Below are 19,184 nucleotides of genomic sequence, written 5' to 3' on the forward strand. Positions count from 1 at the left end.
GGTTCTATCTCAGTTTGGAACTTGAGCACCATGTCGATGGTTGCTTTGGTGTTTTGATAATGTCAAGCCTTCAAGCACACCCATGATGGTTTGTTGTCTTGACCCTAAAAAGGATATGTTGCATCCCAGGGATGATGATGAAAACATGTTAAGAGGAAGAAATGCCCTACCTAAGTATAATAGGCCCATTATTGTACTCAGCAAAATGCACAAGACCACACATCTCATTTGTTGTGAACTTGTTAGCTAGATATAACTCAGCGCCAACGCGACGCTATTGGACTGGCATTAAAGATATCTTTCGATATTTAAGAGGTACGATATTGATATGGGCTTGTTCTATCCTACAAAGAGAAGATGGATTTGGACCCATCTTACACCAAAGGCGTCGCCGTCAACACCAGCATGTGCACTTTATCCCCTCCCAAAAATATGAATGATGTTTTGGAAGATTTTGCTGATGCTAGGTATCTCTCTGACCCACACAAAGGTCGTTCCCAAACTGGTTATGTGTTCACCATGGGAAAGACCGTGATATCTTAGAGGTCTACAAAACTGACCATTGTCGCTACATCTTTAAACCATGCAGAGATTATTACTCTTCACAAAGCTGTTCATGAATGTATAAGCCTGAGGTCCATGATTATGCATGTTCGAAGCACTTGTGGTTTGAAGTCTACCATAGATGAGCCTACAAGCATTTATGAGGATAATGTTGTTTGCATTGAGAAAATGAAGCAATGCTACATTAAAGGCGACAACACCAAGCACATATCGCCTAAGTTTTTCAATAATAAGCAACAACAGATTCTCCTCAAGATTAAGGTGAACCAAGTTCAATTTGAGGACAATGTGGCAAACTTATTCACTAGGTCATTGCCCAAATCCACTTTCGAGAAACTTGTGAAGAGCGTTTGCTTACTGAAGTTATCGAACTCCGATTATTGTAGTCATCAGGGGAAGATGCAGACATTAGGGGGAGATGTCTACATGTTCGATCTCGAAACGTGAAGAGTGTGGGTTGTACTCTTTTTATCCTTTGACTGAGATTATTTTTGTTCCATTGGATTTTTGTTACTCGGCAAGGTTTTTGACGAGGCAATGAGAGGAAGACCGATGTTTGGGTGACACAAGGGGGAGTGTTTAAGGATACATAGATTATGTGTCTGGTCTAAACTCTAGTAACTTATTCCAGTTGTAGTAGAGTTTAGTCTTGTAGATATCTTCTAATATATCCTAATAATTATATGATTATCTTTTCTTTAAGACTAAGATTCTCTGCTTGTAATCCTTTTTATAAAGAGGTCCCAATTATCAATGGAATACATAATTCATTCTCCCAATTCAGTCTCTCATTCAGTTTCTCTACAACACTAAATAGTTTATAATTATTCTCATTTGTAAATCAATTAATAAAATAGTTTAATTCTATTTAATTAATGACATATTTAAATTGTAAATAGTGGATTGGCATATGTAAATTGTCCCTCATTATAATGCAATTGAGGCAATTATTTATTTTTGATGAATCATTAGCAATTGCTTATTTCGTATGCTTTGGTAACTGCAATAGAGAACCTATCCTAGTTGCTTACAATTTTGTTGGAGCTCATGATGTTCTTCTGACAGAAGCCTTGGCCTTACGTGTAGGCTTTCTTGTAGTGTTGCTTCATGGTTGTGCTAATATTGAGGTTGAAGGTGATTCCCAAATACTACTGGATAGTCTTAATGGAAGGATCCAGATTCCTTGGTGCGTCGCTCAGATTGTAAAAGACATCAAAACCCTTACCAAGCTCACTCAGGTTATTTCATTCCGTCATATCAAGAGAGAGACAAACTTTCTAGCTGATGTCATAGCGAAACTTAGTCATAGTAGACGAGCTCAGAGCTGGAATAGAGCACTTCTGCTTTCAGCTTCCTCGACTTTTCTTCTGGATAATTTAGGAGTTGGTTGTAATCGTGGGTTTAGGTTCTAGTTGGACCTCAAAATTTGTTATTTGGACTTCTCCTACTTATTGAACCTGTAATTCACTTTTTTAAATACTTAAATAGCTAAGTGCATCTCCTTAATTTTACCAAAATATCCTTGAACAATTAAATTTATTTTTCAATAATCTTTTGTTCTATTTTTTATATTTTTTATTATCTCCGTTAATTTAACTAAGAGAAGAAGAAGCAGAATGACCAAATTACAGATTTGGACCAGTCAAGTAAGTCAAGTTTCAAGTATTAACGCTGCTCATGGGTTTTCTGGGTATTAACGCTCGAACTCGAAGAAGTGCCTTTCCTAAAAGCGAGATTGTTTGATGTTGGTTCTTTCGGTTCTATGAATCAATCCAATATTTTAGAGTGTCGTAAGCCATGGAGAATTGAAGATATAAGCTTTGAAGAAAAAGTTAAGGGAAGCATCAGAACAAATTGAGAAATTACAAGTATTTTTTTGTTACTGTTGCATTCATCTATCCCTTCATAAAGTTGAAACAAACAAGGAGTAGTTTTGCTTACAAGTATAAATGCCAAACTTATCTAATTCCATCTTCAAAACATGAGACTTTAATAGAAAACAATTTTTTCTACAAATATATCATCTTGCATCCAAGTATGGGAGATTGAAGGGAGAACATACTTTGAAAGTAAAAAGAAAAACGTCGTTAGTTTGTCGTGGGAGATAAGAATAGTTTTTTTTTTCTCTTTCTCTCTGTATCCTTATATATCTTTTTATATGAGTTGATAAAGTCCCATAACTATCAAAAAATGATGGAAGTCCATAACAAATTTGGAGGTCCAATTAGAAAAAAAAAAAAAAAAATATTAGAGTTTAGACTCTCTTTGCACGTGTCCTTACACTGATTTTTTTTTTTTTGGGTAAAACTGCATTATAAATAGAGATACTTCGATTTTTGTTGTTTAAAAGCGGTGGGGGAAGCATGTCAGTTCTCCCAGACGAGCTCTGGAGGCGAGTCTTCGAAATCGGCGGGTTCAGCTACAAAGATCTCTGCTGTGTATCTATCACCTGCAAGCGCTTCCGCCGATTATCCGATGAGGACCATCTCTGGTCGCACCTCCTCTCCTCGGATTTCCCCCTTGTCGCTTCTCATCCCTCTTCTTCCTCAGTCAGCTCTAAATCTCTCTATAAACTCAGGTAGGTACAGATTCTATCGTACTTCATGATTTTGATTTCAGCTGTGTGAATATTTCTAAACGGTTGCCTCTGATTTTAAGGTTTGAGAGAGATAGGGATAAGAAAATAGCGGCCCATCAACGAGCGCTGTTGCGGAAGGAGAGCCAGATTATTGAACATTTAAGAAAGCTCCGGGACATAGAGAGCCGATTGGCCCAAGAGACCCACAAAATGCAAGGGACTCTTGTTGACCTCTCCAATTTTCACCAGGTCAGGTAATAATCAGAGACTTCATTTTTAAGCTTCATAAAAGTTTCATAGTGGACAATGTCATTTCTGGTTTTTATATCTATGCATAATTGGTTTTGAGAACTATCTTTGGATCCTTCAGCAAAATTAACTATTGATCATCCTATAAAATGGAGTTCCCTTTTATGGCTTATCTATTAGTCCAATAAAATGGAAAGTTGCATAACAACGGTATGTGAGATAATGTGCTATTGTTGGTTAAGTTGCAACATGGGATGTAGTCCTTTAGCCCTCCGCCCTAAAAAATACTTGTCAAAACTTTAGCTGGGAATTCTAAAGTAAAGCAAGTACCATATTTGTATGCAGTTACACAGTTTGTTCTCAATTTTTTATTTTTTATTTTATTTTTATTTTTGCTTTCTCTTTTCCCTCTCCCATTTTCTTTTTGATGCTTTGTCTGCTTATGTTTTTATTACCTAATTGGTTGTTTCAGGCAAGCTTCACTAGCATTGAATGTCTGGCAGCCAGAGATAATTAGGGGCCGACAAAAACAAATAGTGGAGCAATGTGTTGTATCGACTGAGTCTCGGCTCCATGCCCTTGAAATGGAGCTTAGGCTGTGCAAACAGCAGATTTCAGGGTTAGAAAAGGCGTATGTAAGTTTCCTGATCTTGCTTTGCATTGTCAAGAAGGTCTAGAAGGCCAACATGCAGTTTCTTGTTGCGTTTGGTCTTTATTTGTTTTGTTTTCATATTATTTCGGTACTTGGTTGTGAATTGTTCTTTCACTAGTTGAAGGAAATTTCATCCGGCACCCACCAAGAGAGTGTTTAAAATCTTTGAAGAATGTGGTCTTATACATTTTGAATCATGCTACACTATTTTGTGGCAAGATTAAAAGGCATGTTTTTCATTTTTAATCAACAAAAAAAGAAAGTAATTTTTCTTTCATTCATTTTTATTTGCTTTTGTTATCAGAAAGATGAGAAGCACAGGCTTGGTTTGGCTGAAGAAGAGTTGCAATCGATGAGATATCACCCTTTACGAGATCATAGGCCACTGAGTTCAGGGGACGCTCAATGTACTAGCAAAAGCAAAAAGTTGAAAAGATGTAAGGGTCAAAGTTTTGCTTGTAGCTGTTTTCAATCTCATTCCTTTCTTTTATTGTCTTCACCTATAAAGCTTCTTTTCTTTTGTTCTGTTGGCCTTAATTTTGATATTTGATATTTTTTTCTTTTCACATGTAGGCAAGTAGGGACATGCATAATTACAGCACTATCTAATTATGATCTATCTAGTAAAATTCACGACAAGTTCTCAATAGTACCCCTACTGGTTAGAGTACATGTACCGAGAATTATGTATTATTTGTCACACGTTTTGTTGGCTTTCATGCTTTAAGTGTTGAGATCTTTGTTGTTGGTCTCCGTAATATATATATATATATATATATATATATATATAATATAGATCCTATCCGGAGCTCCATCCTATTCAGAGCAGAGCTCCGCTTTGAAATTAAAATGTGAATTTAGAGTTTAGAGTCACTTTTCCGTTGCATATCCAAATCTGAACCGTTCAGTTTTTGCATACTAATGTATAGATCATCTGTGTAAATTTTCAGCCAAATTGATGATCGTTAAGACATTGATAACTGCCTTAAAGCTAGTACGGTTCAGGTTGGACAGATTCAGTTCATCAATTGGTTTAAGCGAATTAGATACCTTAAAGATCATCAATTTGGCTGAAAATTTGCACAGATGATCTATACATTAGTACTTAAAAATTAAACAGTCGAGATGTGGATATGCAACCGAAAAATGACCTTAAACTCTAAATCTGCATTTTAATTTCAAAGCAGTGTTCTGCTCTGGATAAGACACACACACACACACACACACACACACACACACACACATACACAGAGCTGTTCCAAAAAAGACGTCTGCACTGTTGTTAAAGTGCGAATGTCGACGCTGCACCTCAGCTCGGGGCGCGACGGAGCGGCGGGGCTTGCCGGACGGACGCTAAGGATCAGACGGAGCGGTTTGCAGTCGGTGGAGTCGCCGGCGACGGGGTTGCTGTTCGCTGCAGAAAAGCTGCAGTTGCAGGTCGGGTTGCTGGCCAGAACCTGCAACGCCGACCTCGAACGCTGCCCAGAACCGTCTGGGATGCCTCCAGCCTCCCTCCTGCAAGCCACGTGCTGCCGTCTCTGCCTGGAACGCCTTAGCTGTGTCGACGTCCGCAACGTCAACTTCAAAACGGGCCTGTATATATATATATATATATATACACACACATATACAGGGCCCTTCTAGTGATGGATCCTTTTTTTTGGTCTTTTATAGGGATAGGCATTATACCAACTTTTTATCATATTTTCACATCTTAACCGTTCAGTTTTTAGGTCCTAATGTATAGATCACTTCTGCAAATTTTCAGCCAATTTGATGATCGTTAAGGCATCCAAAACTGCAATTTACCATTACAAACACGAACGGTTCCGGTTCGACAGATTCGGTCCGTTCGTGTAAATTGCAGTTTTGGATGCCTTAACGATCACCAATTTGGCTGAAAATTTGCATAAGTGATCTATACATTAGGACCTAAAAACTGAACGGTTAAGATGTCAAAATATGATCTAAAAGTTAGTCTAATGCCTATCCCTATAAAAGACCAAAAAAAGGGATCCCTTAGTGGAAGCCCTCTATATATATATATACAGTGATCTGGATTATTGTAAAGTTATATATATGAATGGAGAAAAAAATGTAGTTATAGTGATCTGGATTAGACCAATATGAACTATTGTACCATTTTAATCTTCTTCCTTCTAGATAATTTTCTTGCTGATTATTTAAGCAGGTATGGACAAAAAGACGCCTGTTTGGAATCCTTCAAAGACAACATAACTTTTGGTTTGATGTTAAACCAAACTATTCCATTTACCAGATTAGATTGAATACCTCCAATCATTGACTGGAGCGGATTACGTTTGTAGATATTGTATACGTGTCACTATAACCTAACCAGGGTTAGTGACTTGATAAATTGTAACTGTAGTTAGGCTATTTTTGTTAACCATAGTTACTTCTCAATTGTATATATAGGAGTGATGTTGTAAGTCGGGGGACACGGTCCCTTCACATGAATACTTCCCTTTGTAGTTAGCTGCTCTTTGTTCAAACTCTTGTAAACATTTCTGCTATATAAATAAAAATTTTCCGTTTTGTGTAAGTGGTATCAGAGCTTGAATTACGCAAGATCTAGTTTGTATATAGTGATCAAGCTTCAAGCTTGAGAAAACTCAAGCAGCATATCCATCCAGTAAGTGTTCTTACTATGTAAATTACTTTTTGTCTATTATCTTGTTATTTCATTACCTTGTTCATCTGTTAGAACTAAAATCTTGTTATAGAAAGATTTGTCACTCATATTTCATAGTAAAACCCATACTTTCTCAAAGCTCATATCCCTACATAGCCGTATAAACCAAGTGGTGGTTGTCAGGCTTTCTGGGAATCGGTCTTAAGCACTTGAGAGAACCGGTTTTAGGTACTATCTATGAAATATTAATGGTGAAACTTTTTGTAACAGAACCTTTAGAATGTTTATATGATGAACAAAATTATGAACATACTTTACATATTCCAAAAAATTATAATAAGGATATTTCTATTGTTAATAGTACTGTAAATTCTATGTGTGATATGTTACATATGCAGTCAAAAAATCAAAAAACACATAGTGAAAAAGTTGAACAACAACTGTCTAATCTAACTACCACGACAAGCAAGATTGAACAAAAAATTCAATCTCTTGCTCAAATTGTAGACATAGATCTCAAAACAGAGACTAAAGAACAAATACAAAAGTTAACTAAAACAGTTAATACTCTTATTTTACAACAAGATGTGATGAGTTACCCTGGAGATAACCAAATCTCCAGACTGTTCTACGGAACAAAAGAAGTAATGGTTCTTCAAAACAAAAAGCCAAATCAAGATGAATATAATAATATAGTTGAAATATCAGACTATTGGAAAACGATCTATAAAGATCCTCAGTCAACAATTGAAGAAAAAAAATCATATTTTAAACCAAATAAGAACAACTTGTTTAGAATATGAAGACTTGCTCTCTTATTTCAACTATAACATTAATACGTTGTCAGAAGATGAAACAACATCTTCCGAGTCACAAGAAGATGAAAATGAAATAAATACTTTAAGTGATGAAGACACTGACACAGAAGAAAAAACTTCTGACACTCAAAAGAAAAGAAAGGCTAAAGATTCTCTTCCAGAGTTTACTAATGAAGAAGCTTTTGAAGAATACTTGAGAAACACTCAAGACGACATCCATGATGATTTTATTAAAACGGCAAATTATGCTTCATCTTCTGGAATAAAAAATGAACCTATGGACCACCCAAGTCCAACTTATACCAGAAGAGACGATATGAATAAACAAACAGTGGCCCAAAACGGGACATATCTTGATCTAACTCATATACCTTTTAAAGATGAAGAAAAAACAATAGAAGACTGGGCACAATCCATGTCCATTCTAATAACTAATTATAAAAACACATGGACAAAAGAAAGATTTCTAGACTACATAGCAGCAATATTGCAAGGAGACACTTTGCAGTGGTTAAAACAGTGGGAAGGATCCCCAGAAGGAAAACTACAAAAATTAAATTTATTAACCAACTTTAAAGACTTTGACTCAATACTACATGTCTTTACACAAATAATAAAAGAACATTTGTGTGGTGCTACGGATGAAAAAATCATCCATGAAGATGCTGACTATATATTGTCAAAAATGGAACTTTGCGATATATGTCGGTTTGAAAAATATGCTCAAATGTATAAAAAGTACTATTTTAAAGTAAGACCAGAATCAAGCATATACTGGTTAACACAATTTTTTCATAAACTCCCTAACCCATGGGATGAATTAGCATTAAGAAGTTATCCTGACTTCTTAAACAGAATAAATAAAAGTGATACTTTAGGTTTCAGAATAAACTTTGTTCTGAGACTTATTACTGATAAATGTGTTGAAGTCAGAGCTAAAAAGCAGGTAAAAAGCCAAATTAGCAATGATGCAAGAGGCAGAAGATGTTGTGATAATATACTTAGAGAAAATTGGAAAATTGGAAAATTGGCTGTAACCCACAACCAAGATTTTCGAAAAAGAGACGATATAAATGGAAGCCATTTAAAAAGAAAAAATTTTCAAAAAAGAAAAAGTATATCAGAAAGAAAAAGCAGATGGGGAAAAAATCCTAAGCATAAAAAGTGCAGATGTTATATTTGTAATGAAGAAGGACATTATGCTCCAGAATGTCCTAGAAAAGGAAAGAATACCAAAAAGATGGTCAAAATGGTTGAAGAAAACAACCTAGAAATATTGTTAGGAGAAGAAATCTCTGACGATGAAGACATCCTTTATGAATTAGAAACTGAAAGTGATAGCTCAGAAGAAGAAGAATTCATCTTTATGCTAAAAGAGCATATTGAAGAAAATTCTGAAGAAGAACTTCAGAATATAAAATTAAAAGATGTCATTGGAGAAGAAATAAGCTTTTCTAATGAACAACTACAGACTTTAGAAAGAGCTAAATACTCTATAAATAAAGATGCTATTTATAAAAATTCTAGATTTCAAATATTTTCTCATCGAATATTTGAGCAATTCAGTGAAAACACCACAGCTCAATGTACCGAGGAAGGAACAATGGAAATCCCATTATTTGATAAAAAGAGAATAGAAAGATGGAGGAAAAAACATCCAGAAATAAGATATGTTCATATTGGTCTCATTCAGATCACTATAACTGCATTGTTTAGGCAAGGTTTGGACACACCAATACTTGCTGTAGTTTTTGATAAAAGACTTAACAATCCGCTCCAGTCAATGATTGGAGGTATTCAATCTAATCTGGTAAATGGAATAGTTTGGTTTAACATCAAACCAAATTACTTTATTTCTATAACAGATAGAAATATTGAAAATTCAATAAAAATAAAGATTCAACTTAAAAATTTAAGTATGGATCAGAACTCCCAGGATTTAGCAATCCAATGGAGAACAATTCATGAGCTAACCAGGCTCCCTCAAACATCAGTAAAAGAATTAGATAGAAATATTGTTGAATTGTTCGAACCAAGACCCTTCGACACTGAAATTCAACCAACATTATTATGTTGGAAAGATTTAGAGGTACCAAAACAATGGTTATTTAACAACTTTGTAGGAGAAAGTCTTAGTAATAGCAAACCAGCTACTATAGAATTTCAATTGACAGGACCCGACCCAAGAATCACACCGAAACCTGGATACGAGCCTGCGGGGCCCATGTTAGGTGAAATCCAATCGAAAAATCGACAGAACCTCCCCTAATATGGGCTACCCAAATAGTTCACAAACCTGGATATGATTAATATTTACCTCCTAATCAAAAACACAAAACCATATTTACATTCCAAGCATATATGTTACCTTCGGAAAGTTCAAATCCCATCACAGCCTCCGTAATAAACATCAATTCGAACAAAAACATCCACCAAATTAAAAAGGGTTATCAGAGCAACACTAATAACTAAGCCGATATCGTACAAGGTAGGTTAAGTAATAACCTACGGACAAAAACGGAAGCGCTGATTCCAAAGTCTCTAGAGCCTGGACGCGATCTCGGCAAATCTGAAATCTGGGCATTTGAAAACGAAGGGTCCAGGGGAAAACATTTAAAATCCGTTAGCGTGAGTGGACAAAACCGAAACAAAATTTGAAACAATTGATGGAATGCTTCCCCATTTCTCTTTTTAACAAAACCATCATGCAGCGAGACTCCATAAAATTCCAACTCAATCCTTTTTCCAAGAAAACTCATTTGATGACTAGGAAGGACTGCTTCCTAGGCATCTCATACCATCTGGGAGGGACTGCCACCCAGATGACGCATCGGAAGGGACTGCCAACCGGAATAGGAGGCGGTGGTTAGATGGGACTGCCAACTAGTCACAAGTAGTAGACGGGACTGCCGACTAACTACCTCATGTCATCTGGAAGGGACTGCCAACCAGATGATGCATCGGATGGGACTGCCAATCGAGCTGTAGTCAGGACGGGACTGCCGACCAGACTATTACCTAGAAGGGACTGCCAACTAGGTAAGATACGCATGCGCCAAAACTGGCCTCCTTGTCAACTGCTTTCTTTTTAAATCTTTTACTTTCCATAGAGTCACATTTTCTCAAATAATAAATCAACTGAAAACTTATTTCCATGCTGCATGCATTATTTTAACAAAATAAAAGTCCACTCACAAGTGAGTCCCGCAGCTAAACTTGCTGCCTGCCCGTGTCACCCTCGCTCGAGGGCTCAATATGTCCTGTAACAATTGGCAGGATATAATTAACCATAATGAGGAAACAATCTAAGAAACAAAGCTTAATCCTTCGGAAATTAATCTCATTACACATAATTCTTCTAACGACCAAATTCTCCAATTTAGGATTAAATTCTCGAATTTCAGAATTTCTTAAAATTTCAACGCCCTCAAAACTCTTTAACAACTCAACCGATTTTTATTTCGTTTCCTCAACCATAATTAACCACAAAAATTATAATACAATTCCCTTTCCGAAATTCCAATTCCTTCTTAATTTTCCCTTTTCAATCCACAATTTCATCTCCAAAAATCTCAATTTCTTTCTAAATTTTTCTTTTTCAAATCACAATCTCCTCTCCAATTTCCCAACAAAATAATTCAACAATAGCCTTTACCAAGAGATTTAACCCAAAACATTTATAAACCATAATCATCAAACAACCATATTCAACATCAAATTCCAAAGAAATCTCAATACCCAACAATCTCAAGTTTAACACAAAACTCAAAGATTAAATCCAATTCCAATCAACCTATTTAATCCAAAATCATCTTCATAACACACCCAACCATCTCTATACCTGCAATAGCAACCAAAAACAAGCAGAAATATCCAGAAAAATCAAACAAGAACCCAAGAATTCGAGAGTTACTGTTCACGATACTGGTCACAGTCTCAAACACCTTCAAATCTTCCTCCACCGATCAAAACGAGCTGCAACAATGTTAGGAACAAGTTCAGCACTTCCCCAACAACCAAAACCCCCAAAGAATCCGGCCGGAAATCGCCGGAAACCAAGATCAAAGCAAAAACCAATTTTTCCCATTTCTGGAAATTTCCTCTTCAAATCTCAAAAACCAAAGCTACCCAAGTCAGAAATCTTACCTTAGGAGGAAGAGAAGATCCTCTAATGGCCGGTGGTGCGGCCGGTGGCGGTGGTTTCACCGGAAAAAAAAAAGGGTTTCGGTTTGGAGAAAAGAGGAAGAAAAGAAAGAAGGAAGAAGAGAGGGGGGGGGGGGCTGGAATCGGGTTTCCCGATTTCTCTCTCCTCCTTTTCTGTTTTATTTCCTCCTTTCCACAAATAGGAACTCACATTTTTAAAATAAAAACAATGTTAGTAAATTTCCATTTTTGGTCATAACTTTTCCGTAGAAACTCCGATTTAAACAAACTGTGTCCACGAACTCGATTTTTCGTATTCTACGACATTTTCAAACAATTTTCTTAACTCAACGGACGAGGAAAAAGTCAACTCCTTGGTCAATAACGGTAAAAAGTAAACAGTAAAAACTTTAAGGTACGGGTTATTACATCAATCCTCCGGGAACAATCTCTACTTTAGAGACAATAGAACACAAAGTCAAAAATAGCTAGAATTTCCCCAAAAGGGAAAGTCAAATTTTCAAGAAAATAAGCCACTAGTCATAAACAATGATAGTGACTTATCAAAGGAAAAAGGAAAAAATAAAGGAGAAGAAGATGAAGAAGAAGAAGCTATTGCACTAAAACAAGTGCAAATCCCTATCATGCCAGGAACAAGCTATGAAAAAGAAAGAAATGAAAATAAATAAAGAAATAATAATTTTTTTTTGAAATGTATTACATTCCAACCGGGAATGAAGATATTCTTTTTGCCCCCAACCAAGGGAAAAAGAGATATACATATGTTTTAGGAGAATTTAAATTTACAGGCTATAAACTATATAGTCTTTGTTCATTAATCGATACAGGATCAACAGTCTGTGCATGCAGACCTAATGCTCTACCATCAGAAAAATGGACATTAATGAAACACCCCATTAATGTCTCGGGTATAAAAGGAAAAGATATAAAAATTGAGCATAAAGCTAAAAAAGTAGCAATATGGTTAAATGGTGTTAAATATATAATCCCAAAAATTATAGATTTTCCAGAAATGAATGGAGATGTGATATTAGGTAATAACTTTACGTTTGCCTATTATCCTATTCTTCTCGACATAGGATACATCGCCCTTAATGTAAACAATATTAAAGGTGAAATACACAAAATTCCATTCCTACCACAACATAAATATAAATGTCACAAAGGCTTCGCGCCAAGCCAGCGTGGTGACCAACAAGAAGTAATCACCGAACTTGAAAAGGCAAATCATGCAAGCCCTACTATTGAAAAAATAGACCATACACAATCTACTGTTGGAAAAATAGACCATACTAAACCTACCAAACTTACTAATTGTACAAAACCTGTAGAAACAAAACTTCACGTGCTTAGTGAAACACACTGGATATACAAAGTCTTAGAAGAAAATTTTAGTGAAGATCCATTAAAGCTCTGGATAAAAAGTCCAAGATATTGTGCACTTAAACTTCGAAATCCTGAAGTGATAGTACGGGTCAAACCAATGATCTATACCAGACAAGATATTAATGAATTTGATATTCAAATAAAAGAGTTAAAGGAAAAAAAATCTCATAGAAGAAACTATGAGCCCACACTCTAGTCCTGCATTTATGGTAAGAAACCATGCAGAAATTAAAAGAGGAAAAGCACGTATGGTAATCAACTATAAGCGGTTAAATGAGCAATTAGAGTTCGATGGATACTTTATCCCTCGAAAAGATGTTTTAATCAATCAAACCAAAGGAGCTAAAATCTTTAGTAAATTTGATTGTAAGTCAGGATTTTGGCAACTAAAACTAACAGAGGAGTCAAAACCATTGACTGCCTTTAGTACTCCATGTGGACACTACCACTGGAATGTTATGCCTTTCGGATTAAACATTGCCCCTCAAGTATTCCAAAGATGGATGGACAGTGTCTTTAAAGACCTTAAAGATTTCTGTGTTGTCTACATAGACGATATCTTGATTTTCTCTAAAAACAGAGAAGATCATAAGAAACATCTTCAAATTCTGTGTAGTAAATTCCAAAAACATGGGATTATACTTTCACCCAAGAAAATTGACATAGAACAAGAATCTATAGACTTTTTTGGGATAACTCTAAACCATTCAGGAATAAAGCTTCAAGAGCATATAGTTTCTAAAGTGAGAGACTTTCCTGAAGAACTAACAGATAAAAAACAATTGCAAAGTCTATTAGGAATTTTAAACTATGGAAGAAGTTTTATCAAAAGATTATCTCAAAAAGAGATCCCTTTAATAGAAAAGTTAAAGAAAAATAAAGAATTTTGTTGGACAGAAAAAGATAAAAGAATATTAAGGCAAATTAAACAGGATTTAAATCAAATTCCTGAAGTTTATTTCCCAAAATCAGGAGATAAACTAATCCTAGAAACAGATGCTTCAGATAACTGTTGGGGATGTGTATTAAAAGCAATTCCTGCAGAAAAGTGGGAAGAAAAGAATCCTCCCATGTCTGAAAATAAAATAAGGGTTAGGAAACAGCCTATTCCCAAGAAAATTCAAAAGGAAGAATTAATATGTGGATATAATTCAGGAAAATTTAATCCAAATGAGATTAAATACATAATCTTCGAAAAAGAGCTCTTAGCCATAAAATTTGCTTTAAAAAGATTTCATATTTACCTGGCTCCTGAGAATTTTATCATTAGAACTGATAATCAAGCAGTTCGTGATTTCCTTATTAATAAAAGAAATATTCTAGAAGGAAGAAGATTAAAATGGTACAATCATATTGCGATGTATACTTTTGAGGTAGAACACCTCAAGAGTTCTAATAATTTTCTTGCTGATTATTTAAGCAGGTATGGATAAAGGCAAAGTGATCATAGATCTATCTAACACAGGGTGGATTACTATTGCTAAAAAGGTACCAGCTCAAAGTTCTTCCAGGCCAACCCAGCCTCAGCAAAGGCCAAATCAGCCTTATTTTCATAGTAAAGCTAAACCAGCTTATATATGTTATGTTGTCTTTGAAGGATTCCAAACAGGCGTCTTTCATGGTTGGGCAGAATGCTGTGCTGCAATAACCAGATATCGTGGAGCATTCTGGAAAGGTTATACTAATGTTGATATTGCTGCATTAGAATATCAAAAGTATATTGCAGCAAAATTAAAATGTCAAGTGCAAAAAACACAAGACATTGCGGCTCAATCATCTCAATCAGAGGAGAAAGATTTCTACAATCCAGGCCTTCCTAGAGAAATTTATAATTCAGTAAATGGAGTATGGAAAGCTCATATTTCAGGAATCAAAAAAGATTTCAGAATACAGCTAACCCAGCTGACAACTCAAGTACCAGATCTAGTAGCACAACTAGATGCTGAGAAGGTAAAAAACTTCAAATTCAAACATGCCAGCCTCCAAGTATTAAAACAAATAAATTGGAGTGAGGATTTTTCACTTGAGAAGATAACCAGTTTTCTCCAGTTGTCAGAACTGTTGGATGATATTATTTGTGAGCCCCCGAAAATTTTGTTTAATTTTTAAAAGGTAATTTTCGCCAATAAGATTTTTCCGCAAGGTGATATAAGTGAAGAAATCGATTTCAGAGATTGTTTTGGTATCGAGATCACGAGTTGGGCCTCATAATTTAAGTGTGGGCCAGAGCCCTTTTGTTTTGGGCCTAGGACGAAGTCGAGAAGTAATTTAGGAAGTTTCGATGAAAAATGAGTAAAAGAAAAGTTACGAGCCCAAAACCGAAAACAATTAGCTAGAAGAGTTTCGAAATTCGTCGCAAGGGAAAAATGGGTGTTTCACAAACATGAGTATAAATAGGAAATTGGGAAAACCCTAGCCTCATTTCTCTTCCTCTCTCCCTTGCAGCCGCGTCCTCTCTCTTTTCCCCTGACCTCTCACTCTCTCGTCCTCCCTCTCTACCACCGCTGGAAACACAACGTCCGGCCACCATCTCACCACACCGTCACCACCAATCAATCCAGCACCCAAATCTGATCAAAGCCCAGCCATTCAGTTACTGATCGAAAACTCCTAACCACCACATGCATGCCCGGACAGCTGCGACGCCACTGCCATCCTCGTTCGTCGATTTCCGGCCACCACCTCTCGTAACTACTACCACTAGTCGAACCATAATCCAAATTCGACCAAAACCGAAGAGAAATTACAGCCATGCATCAGCCCCAACCTTTACACTCGATCTCCAAACCTGTGAAATCATTGTTCATCATCCTTCTTTGATTTCCGGCTGTTTCCTTGGCTCCCGCTGCCACCAACGAGCTTGGGGCAAGCTGATTGTCAAAGCCCAGAAGCCTCTCCACTAACCCGACATCGGAGGAACCCGTAAGTGCCATCACCGGAGCTCAAAGCTCTGGGTTTCAACATTCTCCAATATCCATCTCAAAGCAAGCTAAACCACCTTCAGAAATGGAATCAGTACCTCAAAAACCTCCAACCCTCAAAACCCCAAAATCCGGCGCTGCCCTGAAACGTCACACGCGCCGCACATGCCGCCGTCCGCGAGTGAAAGTTTGTAACTTCGCTGCCCACGACCGCCGGGCTCTTATATTGACTTAACTAGGTAATTTTCGACACCTCTCTTTGGTTGAGGCCTTTATTCTGTTATGAACTGGAAGCCCTAATTATGTGTTATTCGATGTGGAGGAATTGAGGATTGTGGAATCTGCATTTTTGGAGTTTTGAAGGAAAGGAGCTGCTGGGCCAGTTAAGTTGATGTTGAGGAATGGTAAAAAACTTGAGACTTTGTTTTGGATATGGATTGATTGAGAATGGATTATTGATCCTATTTTTGCGTACTAGGGAATCTGAAGGATTAATGGTGGTGAAATGCAGCTTCTACGATTCGGCTTCTAATTTGGAAAAGAACAAGGGTAAGGGTCTGGGTATCTTGAACATGTATTGTTGTGATCTGATTGTATAAGTTGAAGTGTGGTTTGATTGAATAAGTGAAATGGACCTTGGTTTGCAATACTGAAATGGTTAGTGCTTCAGAGAGTTGCCGGTTTCGTTAGAAAGTTGACATAATAATGAATTGAGTATGAATTGGCTTTTGTTTTGAGAAGGTTTGCTTTATTAATAAAAAGGGGTGAATATGTTAGCAATGCTGGAAGTATCATATCACGTGGTGGACAAAGAATGATTGATTTGGTTTAGTTCTGTAAAGAAGTTGATATTTGAGAATGAGTCAAAGTGTCAAACAATGTACTCTAAAGTTGTCATATTCCGAAATGAAATTGTTTGGGAATGATAATCACTATTTATTTGTTATTAAGTCTTAAAGAATAAGGACAATGGTCAAACTGGTTGACCTGAAATACACTCAAGAAATAAGTATGATCACCATCTCCCGAATGAGCTTATTACGTTAAGTGAATTATTTGGGAATGGAAATTGTCAATTGTTTTCCTAAAGTAAAAAGGTTAAAGAAATAAAGTCAAAGTGCTAAGTATAATCACCATATCTTAAATGGTTCAAATGCCCTATCATTTGGATTGTTTGGGAATGGATAATAGGTTGTATCGATTAAAGGATAACTAGTTGGACTTCAAAGAAATTAAATCAACGCTTTGGTTGTTTGGTTAATACGTTATGGTAATGTGAAGTTACTCATTGACTCAATTTTATTATAAAGGACTCGAGCGTGTGCACTTGGAATTAGACGAAGGATTGAAAGTCGGAAACGGATCCAAATGTGGATGAGCACTCCAATTCCAGGTAGGGTGAGCTGTCCATTCCTTGTTAGAGGCTTTTCTATGTGTGGAATGCACTAGTAAAATAGTATGTTGCCTGTAAATACGTTTTTGGTTGTTCATTAGTCGATGCCTCGTGATACCTGTGTTTTCATCACTGATACTTGTTGATTACGAAAACCGAGGCTAGACTTGTATGTTGAGATACTGTACCCTTGTATGTTTACACTTGTGACCTGAAAGTGAATGGGACCTAGACGCTTAGATTCCTAGGGATCCCACGGTGTCGATAACCGTGAACCTCCGGAGGGGGCCGTGCTCCTATGTTTGTCGAGGAAAGGTAAGTACAGACAGTGAACCAGTCATAGGAGACTCTGGGCCAGGAAATGGACACTTTCACTACTGGTAGTCACGGGGACTACAGAGTAGTTGGCCGGTTCTCGAAGGATGACGAACTAGGTCGGTCACCGATTTGTTTTATTTTAGCCGGCATGTAAGTATCTCGGAGCTCCAAGTTGTGTGAAACATACTGCATATGTTTTATAAAAGAGATAAATGTTTGTGGTTGCCTCTTTTAAAAGTATTTTTGATAAACGTGCACAATATTATGTAGTAAATATTTTCGATTATTATTATTATCTTTCAAACCTAGCATGGTTGGGTCGGCACCTACTGGGCATGCGAGGACGAAAGCTCATCCCTACAACAGTGTGCAGGTTTCGAGTATGTGGTCTGGTCGGGGAGCATACAGAGGAGGCACATGGATCGGCTTGGCACATTTCTCTTTGACTTAATCAAGAAATGGTTTTGGTCCTTTACCGGATTTTGAAGTAACTTGTTTATTTACTTTCTCACTAATTTATTTGTTTATTTATTTCCTACTCGTTTACCAAAATTTCAGGAGACCCACAACCCTGGGGCGCGTCTCTCATACTTGTATTTACTTGGTGATTTGTTATTTTCCAAATTGGGCTCCTCTCGTAAGCCCAAATCTTTTAGCCCATCTTAAATTCCGCTTTTGAAAATATGTTGTTCGGTTGCTAGAATGTTTTGTGACTTTTGTCCAAGAAAGTGTTTTGTAAACCAACAAACCAAACCTAAAAGGCCTTGCTATTTCGGGTTGATGAGTCATCGGGATGTCATTCGTGACATGTCGGTTTCTCATTGGCTCGGGGTCGCGGCGCTGTGGGACCCCCCTCTCGGGTCACCACATTATTGATCCAACATTTGAACAGATTAAAAGGATCTGCCTTTTTGAAAAAACAAAAAGTCATCTTCCTGGACACATTTTTTCTGATATTTATAACAAAATCCTCGATCATGAGCAGATAATTCAAGATCTGTTTATGGAATATTCAGAATCACTGAATATGAAAGAATTTAACATCCCAAAACTCAGTTTCATCATAAATCATGATGACTGGGAACTAGCAGCAGTTGGATGGGGAATAGTTAACCAGATTATTTTCCAAAGCTTAAATACTGATGAAACTAAAAAATTTTCTCAGTTCATTAAAACAATGGTGTATCACGTAGCTAAAAGCTACAGGCTCTCCAAATATTTAACCTTCAGCATTGTAAGTAAAATTGGATGGAGAGAAAGAGAAAAGTTCTTCCAACCATACCAAATATGGTTGTTGACAGAAACAGAGGATCATCAAGTTAACCAAGCTATGATCCCCAATGAAGAAGTTAATAGGGTAATCAGCACCCTAAATTTAGAACACTACGCAACTAAATGTGGAGCTCAACTAAAGCAAGTTGCAGAAGAGGTCAGGCAAAGTAATCTGCTTAAACTGACCTATGGAAAAAGAATTTTTGTCACCCATAT

The 19,184-nt window shown here is 36.6% G+C and overlaps 1 protein-coding gene across 7 annotated transcripts in view; it reads left to right on the forward strand.

The window, feature by feature from the left end:
- The first annotated feature begins 2,915 nt into the window (after positions 1–2,915).
- Positions 2,916–19,184, forward strand: part of LOC112195115 (F-box protein SKIP24) — a 30,495-nt gene continuing 14,226 nt past the window's right edge. The window contains exons 1-5 of one of the 7 annotated variants that reach the window (XR_005807754.1): positions 2,916–3,142; positions 3,223–3,396; positions 3,864–4,022; positions 4,348–4,480; positions 6,235–6,606. Coding sequence is in view for 5 of the 7 variants with exons in the window: in XM_024335467.2 (XP_024191235.1) it covers positions 2,928–3,142; positions 3,223–3,396; positions 3,864–4,026; positions 4,348–4,593 (798 nt within the window). In the remaining 2 variants the exon portion in view is untranslated. Of the gene's footprint in view, positions 3,143–3,222; positions 3,397–3,863; positions 4,027–4,347; positions 4,783–6,234; positions 6,607–19,184 lie in introns of those variants that run through there. The other 6 variants (XR_005807755.1, XM_024335469.2, XM_024335471.2 and 3 more) reach the window with 6 other exon arrangements.

This window comes from Rosa chinensis, chromosome 3, assembly GCF_002994745.2.
Source record: "Rosa chinensis cultivar Old Blush chromosome 3, RchiOBHm-V2, whole genome shotgun sequence".
NCBI classification, from domain to species: Eukaryota; Viridiplantae; Streptophyta; class Magnoliopsida; order Rosales; family Rosaceae; genus Rosa; species Rosa chinensis.